General features: G+C 36.3%; 2 protein-coding genes across 2 annotated transcripts; both read right to left on the bottom strand.

Annotated features, from left to right (window-relative positions):
• Positions 1–8,270: 8,270 nt before the first annotated feature.
• On the bottom strand, positions 8,271–8,864 carry LOC131018896 (uncharacterized). Its single transcript, XM_057950845.1, has one exon. The coding sequence runs from the start codon at positions 8,862–8,864 to the stop codon at positions 8,271–8,273; it is 594 nt and encodes a 197-aa protein (XP_057806828.1).
• A 1,123-nt stretch (positions 8,865–9,987) lies between these two features.
• On the bottom strand, positions 9,988–12,987 carry LOC131007253 (probable protein phosphatase 2C 2). Its single transcript, XM_057934405.1, has 4 exons — positions 12,648–12,987; positions 11,792–11,962; positions 11,481–11,716; positions 9,988–10,852 (listed from the first exon to the last, which is right to left on the bottom strand). The coding sequence occupies exons 1-4, from the start codon at positions 12,714–12,716 to the stop codon at positions 10,282–10,284; spliced, it is 1,047 nt and encodes a 348-aa protein (XP_057790388.1). The 5' UTR covers positions 12,717–12,987; the 3' UTR covers positions 9,988–10,281.
• Between the last annotated feature and the right edge of the window lie 5,719 nt (positions 12,988–18,706).

Here is an 18,706-nt window from a genome sequence, read left to right as displayed (position 1 = left end):
CTCTGGCTCCGACAAGTCTTCAGAGGCGCTTGTATCAGTCTCGGCTTCAGACGATGGAACATAATCTTCATCTACATTACCAGCATTCTCCACAAACTGAGGCTCGTACGTATATTGATCATCAGCTGGACCCCAACAACGATCAGTTGTTAGGCGATCGTAACGGTACGGATTTGGCTCATCCCATGAAGGCCAACCCGTTGACTGATCATTACCCCAAGTGACCGACGGTTCAACACTTTGTTGCGCCGGTGAATCTCCGGCTGATAGGTCTAAATAAGCATATCTTTGGATTGCTTCCAATCCGTCCCCACCTTCGATTGTTGCACTGGATTCACCTCCATACCCGAAAGATTGAGGGAGATCGAACGAAGGAACATACACTCCTCCACTGTAATCGTCTTCGACAACATAAATCTCAGGAAAATGTGGCTGGGACGCCAGCAACTGAAGCAAATCATTGTCATCGGCAAGAGTATTTTTACTGTATACCCTGCCATTTAATCTCTTCGTCAAATAATACAAGCTGTAATTAGTGCTCAATGAATTCTCCAACATCAGGTGATTTATCATGTACACCGTACTGGCCATTGTGTCTCCGAAAATATGCAAATTCTTAGAAGAGCCGCCGATGTACTCATAACCATTGAAGGCACCTCCATAATTAACCACAAAGTATCTCCCATATTCATTCATCTACAGAAAAAATAATAAATAAATAAATAAATAAATATATGATGTAAAGGGAATAAAATGTTAAAATACAACATATAACATGTTAATACACTCGAAAAACATCTATCCGCCCGGGGAAGTTTCCGAGGAAATGTGTCCGGCCGTGTATTACATGATATATAATTACACACGGCCGGACACATTTTCAAGGACACTTGTCCGGGCGGATACATGATTTTCGAGCATATTAACATGCGTTATGTAGAAATATATATGTATAGAACTAAAATGCAACTAATAATTACTAATTAATACTTTAAAACATGATAGAATGTGCTCTAATTCACATGTATTTCCTTCTAACGTGGCTTTAAATCATAGTATGCTATAATATGCTAATAATTCACATAAGCATATAGGATCAAACAAAACATTGAAAATAAACAATAACCAACTTAAATTACATTTCAAGCGTAAAATGACATACCTTTAAACTTTCGGATGAGAGAATTCACAAATAATAGCTTCACCACTTGGAAAATATTAGAATTTCTAATGAGTTTGAGTGTTTTTTCACTTTGAGTGCTCGGATGAGAGGATGAGAGAATTCACTCATATATAAACAAAGATTCCTTCATTTCACGTGAATTTCAATGAAATTAGAGTGTTTGACATGAATACTTTACTGACAAGGCTATTTCACATCATATTTGTCGTTTATCATCAATTTTAAAAAAAAAATTATGTCCCTTAATTGAAGGCTTATTAATCGATGGAATATAAATACAAAAAATTAACACAATCCATATTAGCACTCAAAACACACATCGGAACCAAAAAAACATTTGTCCGACCGGAACATATATACATCCGACCGATGAAACCTTATGTCCGGTCGGACACTTTATTTTTCCGGTCGGACAGGTTTTTTGTTTTTTCCAATGTGTGTTTTGAGTGCTAATATCGATTGTGTTAATTTTTAGTATTTATATTCCATTGATTAATTAGCCTACGATTTACTTGTAAAACCTTCGATTTTAATTCAAAAATAAATAAATATTATTTTTTCTGTCAGTCTTTCACATGTTCCAACACTTATTTGACCGATTTCAACACTTAAATTGATGAATTGATGTTTTTCTTACACTTTAACAACTTTTGTCATAGATGTGTCAGAACTTTTGCGGAAAACAATGCACATCTATCACATTCAAAGGGCATTTTCGGTTCTTAACTTATTTAGGGCATGTAGTGCTTTACATAGTAAGAGAGGGCATTTTTCAAATTATTCATAAGAGAAAGGGCACTTTAAATTTCGCCTCTATATATATTATGTATATGCATGTACTTTTGATATGCTAGGTATACATAGATATATAGGTACTGCACTTTTTTTGGGAAAACCCCCACCATATAGTGCCTTTCTTTTCAAATATGTTATTTTAATTAATAAGCTTAATGCTTCTTTATATAAGTATATATATATACGAAAATATTTTTATAAGTGATAGTGATGATAGTACATTTAAAAATAAAGGGGATACTTGGTAGTACATTCTTATTTTTTACTCATGTATTATTTACTATATTTTTAATATTTTATTGTAGGAAATTTGTTTAATTAAGGGTGATTCATTACATTTATGTTTGACATATATATATATATATATTACGTGTACCTATGTATAGCATCTAGAAAATTGTGCATTTGTTTGTTTTATAAATAAACTTATGTATGTAATATATGTTGTATCCCTAAACGTGTGAATGTATATATTAAATATGTATGTGACGTAAGTTTATAGCTTTTGCTTGAAAATTAAATTAGACATGTATTATAATAAAATCTACATAGTTTTGATTCCCAGTCTCTTCGATCTATCTATATATATATATACTTGATCTCTTAAATGTTCTAATTTTATTTTAGCATATTCATCTTCATGTGCATTCATTGATTTAAATGTATCTTAATTATGAGTTCATAATTTATTTTTAGGCGAGGCGCGCAAGACTTAATTTTTAATTATTCTACACGTGTCAAAGAGAAGTAAAGGTGGGGTTATAACGTTGCATTTAACATTTATCCTTATTATACGTTTTACTCAATTTATATGTGTGAAAAGCAGGCAAAGCCTCCGGGCTATGAGACAGAAAGTTATAGCCTACGGGCTATATGAGACAGAAAGTTATAGCCTACGGGCTATATGAGACAGAAAGTTATAGCCTACGGGCTATATGAGACAGAAAGCTATAGCCTACGGGTTATATGAGACAGAAAGTTATAGCCTACGGGCTATATGAGACAGAAAGTTATAGCCTACGGGCTATATGAGACAGAAAGTTATAGCCTACGGGTTATATGAGACAGAAAGCTATAACCTACGGGTTATATGAGACAGAAAGTTATAGCCTACGGGCTATATGAGATAGAAAGTTATAGCCTACAGGTTATATGAGACAGAAAGCTATAACCTACGGGTTATATGAGACAGAAAGTTATTGCTTTCGGGCAATATGAAAGAGCAGACAGTTTTCATTGCACTTATATTTTGTTGTGATTCTTATAATATGGATAAATGCACCCCACTGAGTTTATTGTACTCACCCCAAAATAATATTTTTATTTTCAATTAGAATACAGACTCAGTTTATGATGTTTATTTACTTCCTCTGTTGGATTTGAGTTTTAGTTATTTAAATATTGAAATCTTGTTATTTTTAATCAAAGTATTTTTTTTTAATAAGAAAATTGGGGCGTCACAGTATGGTATCAGAGCAGGTCTACGTTTCTGTAGACTTGCAATAAAAAAATCTTTTTAAGAAAAATGACCATCATCGCAACCGCCACATCGCTACCGAGTGAGGTAAAAGTCAAAAGTATATATATGATGCTTTAAGTTTTCTTGATGAAGTTAGATTTTATTTTTCTTTTTTTTCTTCTAACGTCCTCGAGATTACTTATCTAGATGATTAGAACACGCAAAATCTGTAGAATAAGTACAGCGGTACCAACACGTGTACAAGAATTGGGACGACGAATCTCTTAGAATCAATTAGAATTAGTACCTATCGTTGTTTTTGTCACACAACTCTTACTTTTTACCGCAATATTTTAGATTATGGCCAGAACAAGGGGTAACAGGAGACCTCCGGCAGATGAAGAATCTGATAGCGAAGCCACTCAATCGATGGGGAATAGGAATCGAAATCGAAATGATGTTAATACGTTGGCCCACGTGCTTGCACAAGCACTGAGAGGAGTATTGCCTCAGCAACCGCATCAACCTCAAGCAGAAGGTGGAAATGGAGTAGTAGCTCAATTTCGAAGCATGGCACCGCCAATTCTAAGAGGGAATGAAGGACCCTTAGGGACCGAGGAGTGGATGCGCCAGATGGAACGCATTTTCAACTACATACGTTGTAGGGATGATTTGAAGGTGACATGTGCAGCCTTCCAACTAATAGACGATGCAGGACACTGGTGGGAGTCAGAAACTGCTGCCCTTACTGAAGAGCAGATGAGAGCCATCACTTGGAGAACGTTCAAGGAGAAAGTGATGGGGATGTTTTTCCCAAGGAGTTTTCGCAAACAAAAGGAGATAGAGCTCATGAACTTGGAGCAAGGAAACATGACTGTTCTGGAATACGAGCGGAAATTCACCCAACTAGGCCGTTTTGCTCCCCATTTGGTGGACACCGATGAAAAGAAGGCTTGGAGATTTGAGAATGGGTTACGCCCTGAGATTGGAGGGCACTTAGCAGCTCTAAACATCACATCGTACTCGGAAATCTTAGAACGAGCCCAAGCAGTCGCATCACGCCTGAAACTGGACAACTCTGTGGTTCGACCTCAACATACTGGAGAAAAGAGGCACTGGAATGATCGAGACAAAATGAAAAACTCCCAGCCAGAAAAGAAACCAAGGAGTAATGTGGGAGACGACCAAGAATTGGCCCCGCACAAACCTCTTTGTCCACGTTGTCAGCGTTACCATTTTGGAGAGTGCAAATCTGGCGAGAACGTATGCTTCCGATGTCACAAAGGAGGACACATGGCGATGAACTGCCCAGAAGCACGGAATACGAATGTTCCGAACAACAACAACGTCCCGACTTGGCGAAATAAGGACAATAACTGGGGAAGAAATCACGGCAACAACAACAACAATGGTGCCCGCAAGGGAGAGGCACGAGTTTATGCCATGAACCAGGAAGAGATGGATGGAGAGGCAGAGGCTCAGACTATGTCAGGTATCTTACCCGTTTCGAACAAGACTGCCCTAGTACTATTTCTTTCCAGTGCTTCGCATTCGTTTATCGCAAGGAGATTCTTTGAAAAGCTGATGCAACCCTTGAAGGTAAGAATTCCCTCAGGAAATACAATGAAAGTAGATCGTTTGGCAAGGGAGAAAAACTAAGACCTCGTTACATCAGGCCCTTTGATAGTCTCGAAAGAGTTAGTGAGGTAGTATATCGATTAGCGTCGCCGCCAAGCTTGATTTCGATACATAACGTCTTCTATATCTTGTCTTTGAGAAAATTCGTCCACGACCCGGGCAACATTGTGAATCACGTCGAGCTAGAACTTGATAGGGACCTAAATTATGATGAGCACCCGATAGTCATTTTGGATAGAAAAGTTCGGGAATTAAGAAGTAAAGAAATCCCTCTAGTAAAGTCCAATGGAGTAGGCATGACCATAATAGTGCTACATGGAAAAAGGAAGGTGACATTAGATCTAGATACCCTCTTTTGTTTGACTCAGGTAAGTAATTTCGAGGACGAAATTTTTTTTAGTTGGTAAGGATGTAGTGACCCAAAATTTTTTAACTACAAAGAAATTTATTTTTATTATTCTTATTTTTTCGTTAATTAAATTTTAAGTCTTATAAGTCGCGCCTAGTTATTTCATGAGCATGGGCATTTAATCATAATAAATTCTAAGCATTTATTATTATTATTATTGTTATTATTATAAGTTACTACATTTTTTAGCCCAAATAATTATAGTTTTATTTCAGCCCAATTCTATTTTTTTGGCCCAAAGAAAAGCAGTGCACTTTCATGGACTCGCGTTCCCTGCATGATTTGTACCCTAATTTTCCTTTTTTAACAAATCAAATATTATGGAAAGATTTTGCCTGAATGATTCTTCTTGCCAAAAATAAACCTTCAACCTCTAGTATAAATAGCAGCCCTGGTAGCCCTTTACCACACACTTAATTTATTCATCGAGCTCTCTGAGTGGGGTAAGCCTCCTCTTCTTTTATTTATGCTTTTCTCTGTATGTTCTTCCTTCCTTCTTCCATTGTTTCTCTTTTTCGTCGAGGAAGACGCTTCCACTTTTTATTCTATACTGTAAGCATCATATCAGTAGTACTATCCAAATGTTTTTAATAAAGTTGTCAGATCTCTTTTCACTGCTTTGTCCTTTTAGTATACGTAAGTTTATATATATATATATATTATGTATATGCATGTACTTTTGATATGCTAGGTATACATAGATATATACCTACTGCACTTTTTTTGGGAAAACCCCCACCATATAGTGCCTTTCTTTTCAAATATGTTATTTTAATTAATAAGCTTAATGCTTCTTTATATAAGTATATATATATACGAAAATATTTTTATAAGTGATAGTGATGATAGTACATTTAAAAATAAAGGGGATACTTGGTAGTACATTCTTATTTTTTACTCATGTATTATTTACTATATTTTTAATATTTTATTGTAGGAAATTTGTTTAATTAAGGGTGATTCATTACATTTATGTTTGACATATATATATATTACGTGTACCTATGTATAGCATCTAGAAAATTGTGCATTTGTTTGTTTTATAAATAAACTTATGTATGTAATATATGTTGTATCCCTAAACGTGTGAATGTATATATTAAATATGTATGTGACGTAAGTTTATAGCTTTTGCTTGGAAATTAAATTAGACATGTATTATAATAAAATCTACATAGTTTTGATTCCCAGTCTCTTCGATCTATATATATATATATATATATATACTTGATCTCTTAAATGTTCTAATTTTATTTTAGCATATTCATCTTCATGTGCATTCATTGATTTAAATGTATCTTAATTATGAGTTCATAATTTATTTTTAGGCGAGGCGCGCAAGACTTAATTTTTAATTATTCTACACGTGTCAAAGAGAAGTAAAGGTGGGGTTATAAAGTTGTATTTAACATTTATCCTTATTATACGTTTTACTCAATTTATATGTGTGAGAAGCAGGCAAAGCCTCCGGGCTATGAGACAGAAAGTTATAGCCTACGGGCTATATGAGACAGAAAGTTATAGCCTACGGGTTATATGAGACAGAAAGCTATAACCTACGGGTTATATGAGACATAAAGTTATAGCCTACGGGCTATATGAGACAGAAAGTTATAGCCTACGGGTTATATGAGACAGAAAGCTATAACCTACGGGTTATATGAGACAGAAAGTTATAGCCTACGGGCTATATGAGACAGAAAGTTATAGCCTACGGGTTATATGAGACAGAAAGCTATAACCTACGGGTTATATGAGACAGAAAGTTATTGCTTTCGGGCAATATGAAAGAGCAGACAGTTTTCATTGCACTTATATTTTGTTGTGATTCTTATAATATGGATAAATGCACCCCACTGAGTTTATTGTACTCACCCCAAAATAATATTTTTATTTTCAATTAGAATACAGACTCAGTTTATGATGTTTATTTACTTCCTCTGTTGGATTTGAGTTTTAGTTATTTAAATATTGAAATCTTGTTATTTTTAATCAAAGTACTTTTTTTTTAATAAGAAAATTGGGGCGTCACACTAAGCTACTCAAACTGATAATGATTTGTTTCTTCATTTATTGGGCAATAGTGTGGAAGTAGTTTGTTCAAGTGTTAAGTTTTTTTAACTTGTGCTGAATGAAGTTAACTCATTCAAATTTTTTGATTTTAGGTTATATATTTAATTGTTCAATCTTAATGTAAGGATGTTATCCCCTTGTACCTTTTGAACTTAATGTTATGAAATGAAGCAGGTGTTATATTCCAATGAAAGAAGATGAATGTAGACTAAAACCATGTCCATTAAGCCAACCTCAAAATGAAGCAAGTGTTTGGTATAAAAGCTATCTAAATATCAGACAAAATGGACATAAATCATCCAAAAGAGAGTATGTTAACCATCTCTATTGCTATTACAAAAGCTCGATTAAGTCTTCAATATCAGAATGCTTCATGATGGCCGACTTTCTTGTATGGAAACTTCAGTGGTTGCTATTTCAGAAACAGTTCCACTGAACATCCTTTATGCCATTAAATGAAAAAGGTGTTATTAGGTTGTTGATACTTAATCTTACAATTGAAATCAATGGACAATGATTGTTATAGTACCTTGAAGTATATGTTTCCAGTTTCTGGAAACACAATAGAGCCCACACCTTTTCTTGCTATTGCTTTTTCTCTTTCCACAACCTTGTCTTTTCTTTTTGGGGCTAAGGATGTAGAGCCATTTTCAACTCTGTTCCAGAGGCTTCTTAGCTTTAGGTGGCCTGCCTCTCTTCTTTTCCTCTCGCGGTTATTTCTCTACAGCCTCGTTCTTACATGTACGAGTGTTATGCTCAGGCTGCATACACCTCCTACATGTCATTGTCACTCCATTCTTCTTGAGCTTGTGGGTGTTATTTGGGTTTACTTCATCCGAATTCCTCTTCCTTTTCAGTTTTGGTCTACCCGACATCCTCCTTATGTGTAGTGGAAACACTGTGTAGCCCTCAGCATCCGGACACATCTTCTTCCCATTTAAAGGTTCCAAACCAAATGTGTATGCCAATTTATATCTCTCAATAGTATAGTACTCATGAATGTATGCAACTGAATCCACTTTCAAGAATGCTAAGGCAACTATGGCATGCACACATGGAATTCCATTTAATTCCCAAACTCTACATGTGCATGCCCTAGACTCTATCACAACCACAAATTTGTCATCATGGTGATGAACTTCAAATTTTCCACATATGGCCGAATGTACTTGACAGTTCCTACTCTGTATTTTCAGATTTTCAAGATTTTTCCTAATTTGTGGGCAGATAGAATCATCCCAATTTTCAAGTATACTCAACTTCTTAACCTGCCTTTCCATCGAGGAGCATCTTATATCCTCAAGCATATCTATGACAAGCTTACCTCTAGATTGACAACATACCTATTAAACGTCTCGGATACGTTGTTATCAATCATATCACGAACAGGAGCTAGGGATATGAATGCCTTACAGAACTTGTGAAGACCTCACTCAAGGAAATTATCATGGGCAACCTCACTTTCTTGCTTCCTCTACATAGGTACTCCTACAAGATTTCCAAAACAGATTTTTGAGTGTGCCTCCCTTATGTTGCTTTTTCCAATTGCAGTAGACATGTTTAGCACAATTGAGATGTTCGGCAAATGGCACAAGAGAGTTCACAACATTTATCAACCCCTACATAGAAAAGTTACAAGTTAGAAAACAAACTAAACCTAAAATTATTGGAAAAAATGAATATGGCAGCCACTAACCTTTTGTTGGTCACTTATAAAAGTGAACCCATTCACATTCGAAATCAATTATCAAAAATTGTTCTTCCATTAACATATTAACCCTATAGTAAAGAACACTTCATTGGACTCAAAGACATCAAGAAAAATAACTACAAAAAAGATTTTAGAGGATTACGGAGGGAAACTAATCACACACCTTTCTGCCATTACTGTGTTTCGACTGTTGCACAACCTTTGAACTTCGTCTCCGATCACCCAGAAAAACGGAGGAGAAACGCCGCTTCGACCTTCCTTGTTCTCTTCTGTGTGTTGCGTAATGTGTTTGCAATGGTAGGAAAGATCGTTCATATTCTTACCGCCTTTTAAAACTCCCAAAGCAAAACGACGTCGCATCGGGTGATGTGACATTAATAGAATATGTTGGCGCCACGTATTAAGTGAATAATGCCACATAGGATTCCGATATTAGATTTGGCCAGAAAATCCGTCATGGAAAAATTGGAAAAATCCAATAGTTTGTGATTTTTTATGGAAAATTCAAAGATTGATGGAAAAAACGAAAAGTAACTATAGTTTAAAGATTTAAAGGCAATTAACCCTAAATTTTAAAGGTAATTTGCAATTCCAAAATTTGGTGAAACTTTGTATATATAAAGATAATTAACCTTAAAAATTTATGTATTTTTCACTAAGTTTAAAAATTGAAATTTTGATATAATTTGCAAACCCAATGAATTTGAGAAGAAATGATCTAGGTGGCACCAAAATAAATAAGTCCAATATTAAGGACAATGACAACAAGAGAAAAAGTCGTCATCATCATCATCTACCAATACATAGTCAAATTCTTACAAGTTACAACACATATTATTCTCTCGGCCCACCAATTATATGTACACCAAACCAGTGAAACAATTAGGATACAAAAACAGGAAAGAATGTAATAAACAAAACTTCTAAACAGCTCATAATGCTGCTCAAGCTGAAGCTTCCCTCCCTAAAATAGATGGGCAAGGTAGACGGTAAAAGGCGAAAACTGCCGGCTATCACCGGTTGCTGCCGCCATCCAAGAAACTCCGTAGGCTGCATAAAGCCTCTGCGGAGAGGCTGCAGCATCTCAGCTTCTTCTGGCGCGTCGACAGTTGCTCTGTTTGATCCAGAGATGTAAAACACACGATGATCACTGTGAGATTGTCGAAAGTGTTAAGACGAAGGGCCTCCATCACGAGGTCCTTCGCGCATTGCTCAGGGTCGTCGTGTCGTCTGAGCCCGCGACGGACGAGGCTAACGGCTTGCTGGCTTGACAAGACATCCCAGATTCCATCACATCCAATTATGAGGAACTCATCATCCTCTGTTAGAGTGATTTGGTGAAATTCAGGTTCTGCAATGAGAGGCGAGGAGGAACCTCGCGGCAGCTTCATGTCCCAGTCGCCCAGGGCCCGAGTAACAGAGAGAACACCGTTGAGATAGCCATCGTCAATGAATCCACCCAATTCCTCGACACGCCTTCTCTCCGATGCATATGTAGGCCTGTGATCTTGAGACATATCAATCGCCTCGCCTTTCCGGCAGAGAACTGCTCGGCAGTCCCCTGCATTCGCCACCATTAGAAGCCTGGAGTGCAGCAAAGTTTTTCTCAGTTTCTAGGTGAAGACACAAACTAGAATCCAACTTAAGATAATTGCCACATTTAACACCACTTTACACCATTTTGCTATTTTCACGTCAGTTTAAGGGGCGTTGGGGGTGTTTGGCCAAGCTTATAATCTCAGCAAAACAGCTTATAAGCTCTTGAGAAGAATTCGGTAAAATAAGTTCCTAAACATTTCCTTCACCCTACTTATTTTTTCATAATCATATAACCCTACTATGATTTGTTATTTCCATAATATACTTTTCCACTTTCAGTTCTCTTCAATTTTCTCTTTCTAACTCACAATTCTATCTCTAGCTCTTTATAAGTTCAATTATCTTAGAGCTTATAATGACTCTAAAATAAGCTTAACCAAACACCCTCTAAGTTTTATCCCAATACAACTATCACTTATTAAAATATGATGTCCTAATACATATCATGTCATAAAATAGAGTAATAATCCTATTTAGTTAGTTTAGCTGAATAACTTGAACAGTGTGAAAATTGCCAAAAGAAATTGAAAAGTGATGTTTTAATTGCTAATTATGACAATAAACCTTTTACTATAATCCAACATATGAAGAGTGATGAAGAACAAAAATATACCTCCCAACGACGAGAGCTGTCAAAGCAGTTGTTCCAGAAGAAGTGCTCACGCTGCCATCATCAGCTAAGGCCATATCCGCTAGCAGAAAAGCTTTCCTCAGACATTTCTCAACCTCCAATATGAATGCATCATTCACTTCAGAAGCTCGGGGGAAATCACCATCTTCGAAGAAGAATCTCATTGCGTGTTTTCTAACATAGGCTGCAGCCTCAGGCCCTCCATGACCATCAAAAACCTGCAAAATGCACCAAAGTCAGATGCTGCCAATGCCAAACATCATTGAAAAAGAAACAACGAAAAGGCTACTCACCCCATAGAAGGCACTAGGTTCGGGGACTGTGATGAGCGACCCCAAGTGTGCTGACAGATCATCTATCCTTATGTGTTCGTCTTCCATGTATCTTCGCGGACCAATATCAGCAAAACCACCAGATCGAATGCTTGGTACAAACGGCACAGGCGTCTCCGGAGATTTAACATCCTTGACATACAGACAAAACACAAAACACATACTTGTGAGCAAACATGTCAAATACAAACCAATAAATCGAATGATTTGAGAGATAAGTGCTTAGGGATCATGCTAATTCAGAGCTAGTGGTATCAAATATGGCTTATTATGTGGAATTCTGCATCAGACTTAGCAATCTTTTGTCAAAAGCGCAGCAGAAACTAACCACTGAAGCAATTAATCATGGTCTAAATCAAAGATCATTAAATTTATTATGATGAAAGCATAAAATCAGCCCTAAAAAAATGATTCCCAGAATTCTGCTTAAGCTTCCATTGATTTAGCAACAATACAAAAGTACCAAACCAATCAATTATAAAATTTGTTTTGAATTCCTTACTCAAAAACGTTCTTGACCCGAACAAACTATTCTAGTGCAATTTTGAATTCATCATATCTTCCCGAAAGATTGAATCTTTTCATCAAGAATCTTTTTTCTATTCTTTTCCCAAATCTCATTAACAAATCCAAGACTCACAGCCAACCTAAAAAATTCGAATGTTGTACAATTCAAGAACTAAACCTATAACTCAACGCATGCATATTTAAGAACGGAGCTAAACATAGGCTAGCTTAAATCAGGGAAAATAAAAGGGAAAAAAATCCACACAAAAAGGGAGGAACAAAAAATAGGAATTTGAGGTAGAAATCATACAAGTTGAGAAGAGGGCACATCCAACATAGGGATGCTTGTTCGAACTACCACCTCGGCTTCCGCTCCCATCTCCTTCGTCTTCTTCAATCACTAAGCTCTTTCAGACAACTCTTTTCTTGGAAAAATGGAATCTTTAAACCTGAGTCCTTGAAAATTTTACTCTTATTTTTTAGGCGATGAATCTAATATTAACAAAGAATGAATTTTTCGCTTCTGGGACTTTCTTGGTATTTCTGTCCGTGTGAAAAAGATGACCAAAACTGCGCACAAGTCGGCTTGAATCGTTACTTATAGGTGGGGGAGAGATACCGGGAAACCGGCTGTCAGCTTGTGGTGACCGACAACTGCCTGCCGCCCCTTTGAGCTAAAACTAAACTACATACCACAGAGTTATACTGCATAATTTGGTCATTGATGATTCCTTCAACACCCGAATCTTCTGTGGGGTTTTGATTCTTGCATATCTGACTATCTGAGTTTTGTTGTCAATTATTTTACACTTCATCACTTAATTAGTGTCTTTTTTTTTTTCAAATTAATATGCTGATATTTTAATTATTTTGAAACAGTTAATAATATATATGTAGTTTGTTTATAAATTTCAGTTGAGAATTATTTTTATTCGAATCGACAATAAAGTGGATTTATTATATTTATTTCCTTTATTGGCATGTAATTCCTCTTTGAGCATTTTTTTTTGTGTGTGAAAAGTATGGCATGTAGCACAACACAGTTTTCTTGTTTTCGAGATAATTTTAGTTCTGCTGAATTCGTAATACAAATAATAGTGATGAAGTGTAATATATATATGGAGTATATTATAGTGAATTACGATAATATAAGTTAAATATCTTTAATCTTATGTCCATTGCATAAAATAATAGATTGAACTGCAAATTACTGTTGTATTAGCATTTGCATCCCGTGCAATGCACGAAAAATATTTTTATATTTATATAAAATTGATACAAACTCAATTATCATATTTATAAATATAATAAAATAATAATTTTATCATAATATATTTGAGTTGAATATTAAAAAAATTAAAAATTAAAGAAGAATTCACAATATGAAAAAGCATAATATGAGTAAAAAGAACAAAACCAAAAAAAAAATAGAATTTTTCACAAAAAGAGGAGAGATGAAAGAGAATTTTTTTTTAAAATTTTAATCATTAAATAAATATGACTCCTACATTTTAAATCAAATATTAACATAAAACATATCAAACTAAAGCTCTTATCGTGATATTTAATTTAAGGGTTAAGTATCAAATAAGCCCCTATCATAGTGGCCCTTATCACGTTTTGCTCCCTATAGTCAAAGTTGGTCCAATTAAACCCTCATACTACCTAAAATCGAACAATTGGGCCCTCTGCCCTAACGGCAACTTAACAGCCGTTAACTATTTTCAATTTTTTTTTTCGTTAGTGTGCTGCATAGGCTGTGCTTCGCCAAGCTGGCCGGAAACTCGCCGGAAAATCTTCCACAACCTCTGCCCCTCCATTTCCTTTCCCTCTTCCTCTCTCTCGCACTACGTTTTCTCCCTCCTCCACCGCTCCTCCTCCCCACCTCCGCCTCTCTCATCGACGCCACAACCCGCCGCCGCATCCCCCTCTCTCACCTCCCCCGACCCACCTCGTCCAATCCCTAGCAGGTTTTGCGGCTCCTTGGCGTTCGTCTGGGAGTCGACGACGATTAGGGGCTGGGTTTGCTCCGGCAAATCTTGTCAGCCCAATCGCCGTGAACAATTCCCAACAGAGTTGCCGTTGCTGGGGTTGCTATGAGGCGGCACGAAGTTCTGAATCGCAGCATGGGCGATGTGATTTTAGACGTGGGCTTGTCATTTTTCAGACGGAGAGATGGCTGCGATTTTAATCGCGCCTCCTCCTCCTTGCGTGTTTGTTTGGCGGCGAGTTTAGAAGGTGGTCGACGATAGGCAGACGGAGGCTGTGCAAGCAGCGGCGCCGCTCAGTGGCGGCGCGAATCCCTAGGCGGTGATTGCTTTGGCTTCATCCGGTGTGTTTCCGACCAGTTTCCGGCCAATTTTATGGTCAAAACCCAGGTGGGTTGCTTTGGCTTCATCCGGTCAAAACCCATGGTGTGTTTTCGGTGAAAAATTAATTGTGTTAAAATTAAAAAAAAAATAGTTCACGGCTGTTAAGTCGCCGTTAGTAGGGCTGGTAATCGGTCCGGTTCGGTTATAACCGAACCGATTTACCGGTTAACCGAAACCGATTAAGGGCCTAAGTGACAATCAAAAACCGAACCGATTTATGGTTCGGTTAACCGATCAACCGGGCCGGTTAACCGGACCGGTTAATCGGTTAACCGAATTAACCGATTAATTCAATTATTTTCAATTTTCGCCAAGATGAAATGAGAATCATTTTGAGGCAGATACAATTTTTTGTAAGAAAACAACATAAATCTATTAAATAATAGGAGAGGGAACAATCCTTGAGCATAATCGGAAATGAACATCTTGCGACCCATTTAAAAGATAACAAAAGCTACATATATTTGGTAATAGAGGTTCTAAGTCAAAATATTTTGTTATGTTAGTCGACTACTGGAAATTATAATTTTTATTCTTTTCTCGTCGTCATCCCTAAATTCCATGCTATGATTATATGAAATGTTACAACGGGACGACGCTGGAATTACAGAAGGTGTTCTTTCAAATTTTAATTAATTTAATACAACTTAATATATGTATAAATTATTTAATTAATAAATCGGTTAATCCGGTTTAACCGGTCCGGTTACCGGTTAAACCGATTAACATCGAAAGCAATAACCGATAACCGAACCGAACCGAAAAAATCGGTTATCGCTTAACCGATAACCGATTTTTTCGGTTCGATTACGGTTATAACCGGATAACCGAAACCGATTTACCAGCCCTAGCCGTTAGGGCATAGGGCCCAATTGTTCGATTTTTAGGTAGTATGAGGGTTTAATTGGACCAACTTCGACTATAGGGAGCCAAACGTGATAAGGGCCACTATGATATGGGCTTATTTGATACTTAACCCTTAATTTAATATGCATATTAAATATTTTATAAATAGTATAATTTCACAATTTTAGAAAGAAATATAATAAAAAAAAAATAAGATCATAAAGAAAAAGGAATAAATAAAAATTATACTTTACAAATAAACCTTCAATTTTATTATAACTAGAAAACTGTCACTTATTAATTTTAAAATTAATTTGAAATTAAAAATTACCTTCTTAATATATTATAAATTATTATGTAAATATAAATTTCTAAATTATTTACAACAAATGCCTATAAATTGTGTATACACACACATAAACATATAATTCATTATGGAATTTTAAATGATTATAATGTGTTTATTTTAAATTTATTTTTTAAATATCATATATCAAATTAAAGCTTGTATCACGGTCTTTAATTCAAGATCCATACTGCATATAATTTCATGCACGAAGGTTTTAAAAAATAATGAAATTAAAGAAAATAAATAAATAAATAAAACAATTTGGTTTTATGCACAAAATTATGCGCTATTTCCACTTTCTTAAATCCAAATGTAATTTCTCAATCTATTGCATAAATAAAAGCAGTTTTTGGTTCCCCTTTCTTTCAAACGTGGGACATGTAATTTTAATCAAGTTAGTTTACTCAATTTTTGAATATATACAATAGTCATTACTTTTTAAAGAAATTACAAAATCGCCATTCAAATCAATTTAAAATTGATTTCAAATTAAAAATTGCCTTTTTAATCTAGTATAGATATAGATTTGGAACTCAAGAGATATTCATATACAATGTATTTTATAAATATATCTTTTCTATTCGCATAGATAAAAATATGAGTTTTGTAATCATTTTTGTGTAATAAGATAAACATAACTTTAATAGATCCCACCATTTCTACAATGAATATACATATTTTAACATATTCATAAGAATCTGAAAAAGTGGCCACAAAATATTTATTTCTCTCACCTATTTTCTTGTCTCTCTTTTCACTTTTGATTAACCGTGCCCTAAAAAGCATAAAGAAATCGACGTAATCGAGCACATCTCTATCGTCTATAGTCATGTCGAGTGAACATGAGTTCAACAATAATTGAATCCAACCATAAGTACTCGGCATATAAGGAGCATGTCGAAGAAGATATATAGCAACCAAAATCCCCAAAGATCGTGCAAAGATGCCGAATTCGCCAATCCCAACCGCCAAAGAATGAGTAATATTTAGAATTCTCGTCCCCTCTAATTAGTATCCGATCCACACCCTTTAAATTTGGAACAATGTTGTTGATATGATGAGTTTACATATTTATTTATAAATTTTGGTTGATTTGAGGGTAAATGCACAATGGTACAGTTTCTAAATGCAATACGATATAATCATCATTGTCTTCTAGTGCTCATTAATCTGTTGCATTAGACTAGTACGATAAAATTGTTCTGCAGACATGGATACAACTACCCCATTGCCGCCTATATACTCAACTTTCTTTCAATGATCGCCTTGACATATAACTATATATAGCTCGAAATTCTATCTATTTTAAAAAAACACACACACAAAATAATGTAAATTTTACTAAAAAGATATGCATGACTACAAAAACTTAACCTTTTACTGTATACATCTTTTTTTTTTTGGTCGGTAAAGATAATTTAATATAACATATGAAAACGAGGTACCAATGGTACCAAATTACAAAGAGTCCAGGACCATCCCCTGAAAACACCACGATGAGAAAGGAATGTTAATGTCCACAATGTGAAAAATAGAATTCCAGCTCCACATCCTCCCTTTTATCTCCTGTACAACTTTTTGGACATCCCACACCTTTCCTTGGAACCTGCTCTCATTCCTACATCTCCACAGACTCCAAACCACACCAATCCACAATCCTTTCAAGAAATTCCGCCATCTCTTATCTTTGCTCGCATGAAAGAAAGAGAGAAAGTGTTGAGAGAGACCTTTTGGTGTCACTGTCTCGATGTTGATCCATTGCTGAATAAAGTTCCACACTTGTTCAGTTTTTGGGCAGTGAAGTAACACGTGTTCCACCGTCTCTTCGGCCATCACACATGCGTTGTACCATCTCTCCTCATCTGCAATTTGGATCTTCCTTTTGAGAAGATTATCACATGTGGCGAGTCGATTCTTCAAGCTACACCATGCCGTCACCTGTGCCTTGTGAGTTGTAGGTGCATTCCACACTTTCGCTGCTTCCACCGCCGAGCACGACGCCTCCTCTCTCTTTTCCTTAGCAATTGTCTCATAGGCCGAAGAGGTCGTGAATTTGCCGTCTTTTGTTGCATTCCATCTCCAGCCGTCCTTCTCTCCTGTACAAGGAACAATACCAGAAATAGTCTCCAAGAGTTGTTTAAAACTACTCACTTCCCTCCCTCTCAGCCCACTACGCCATCTCATCTCCCACGTCCACACTCCGTCCTCCCATTTCCCGAATTCCCCCACCCTTCCTTTTTTGTCTTCACTCAGTTGAAATATCCTTGGAAAGCTGAATTTCAGCGGTACGCTCCCCACCCAGACCTCCTCCCAAAAACTAGTATTCATTCCATCTCCAATGGTTCTAACCAAATTATCCGCAAGATATCTCTCTCTAACTCGTCCCCTTCCTCCCCCCTTTTCCACAATGTTCCCCCACCATCCTGGTCTCCCTCTCCCCCTTTCAACCGCCCAGCCCCCATTTTTCCCCCGCACCAAATCACCATGAATCGATCTGATGATCTTGACCCATAGCGCCTCCCCGTCATTCAGATATCTCCAAAACCACTTAAACACTAAAGCTCTATTAAACCACTCAAGATTTTTCAAACCTATACCTCCATCACATTTTTTCAAGCACATCACACTCCATTTAATCCATGTAATTCCCCCACCCCCCCTCTCCACCCCCCCACAGAAACTTTCCACACATTGAATCAATGTTACGCAGAACACATTTAGGAATAGTAGCAAAAGAAAGTTGGTACAGAGGTATAGCTTGCAAAACTGATTTTACCAGGATGATTCGACCAGCCATAGATG

This window comes from Salvia miltiorrhiza, chromosome 1, assembly GCF_028751815.1.
Source record: "Salvia miltiorrhiza cultivar Shanhuang (shh) chromosome 1, IMPLAD_Smil_shh, whole genome shotgun sequence".
In the NCBI taxonomy this organism is placed as follows: Eukaryota; Viridiplantae; Streptophyta; class Magnoliopsida; order Lamiales; family Lamiaceae; genus Salvia; species Salvia miltiorrhiza.
Note: the sequence above shows the minus strand (reverse complement) of the source record. Positions and strands in the feature narration are given on the sequence as shown.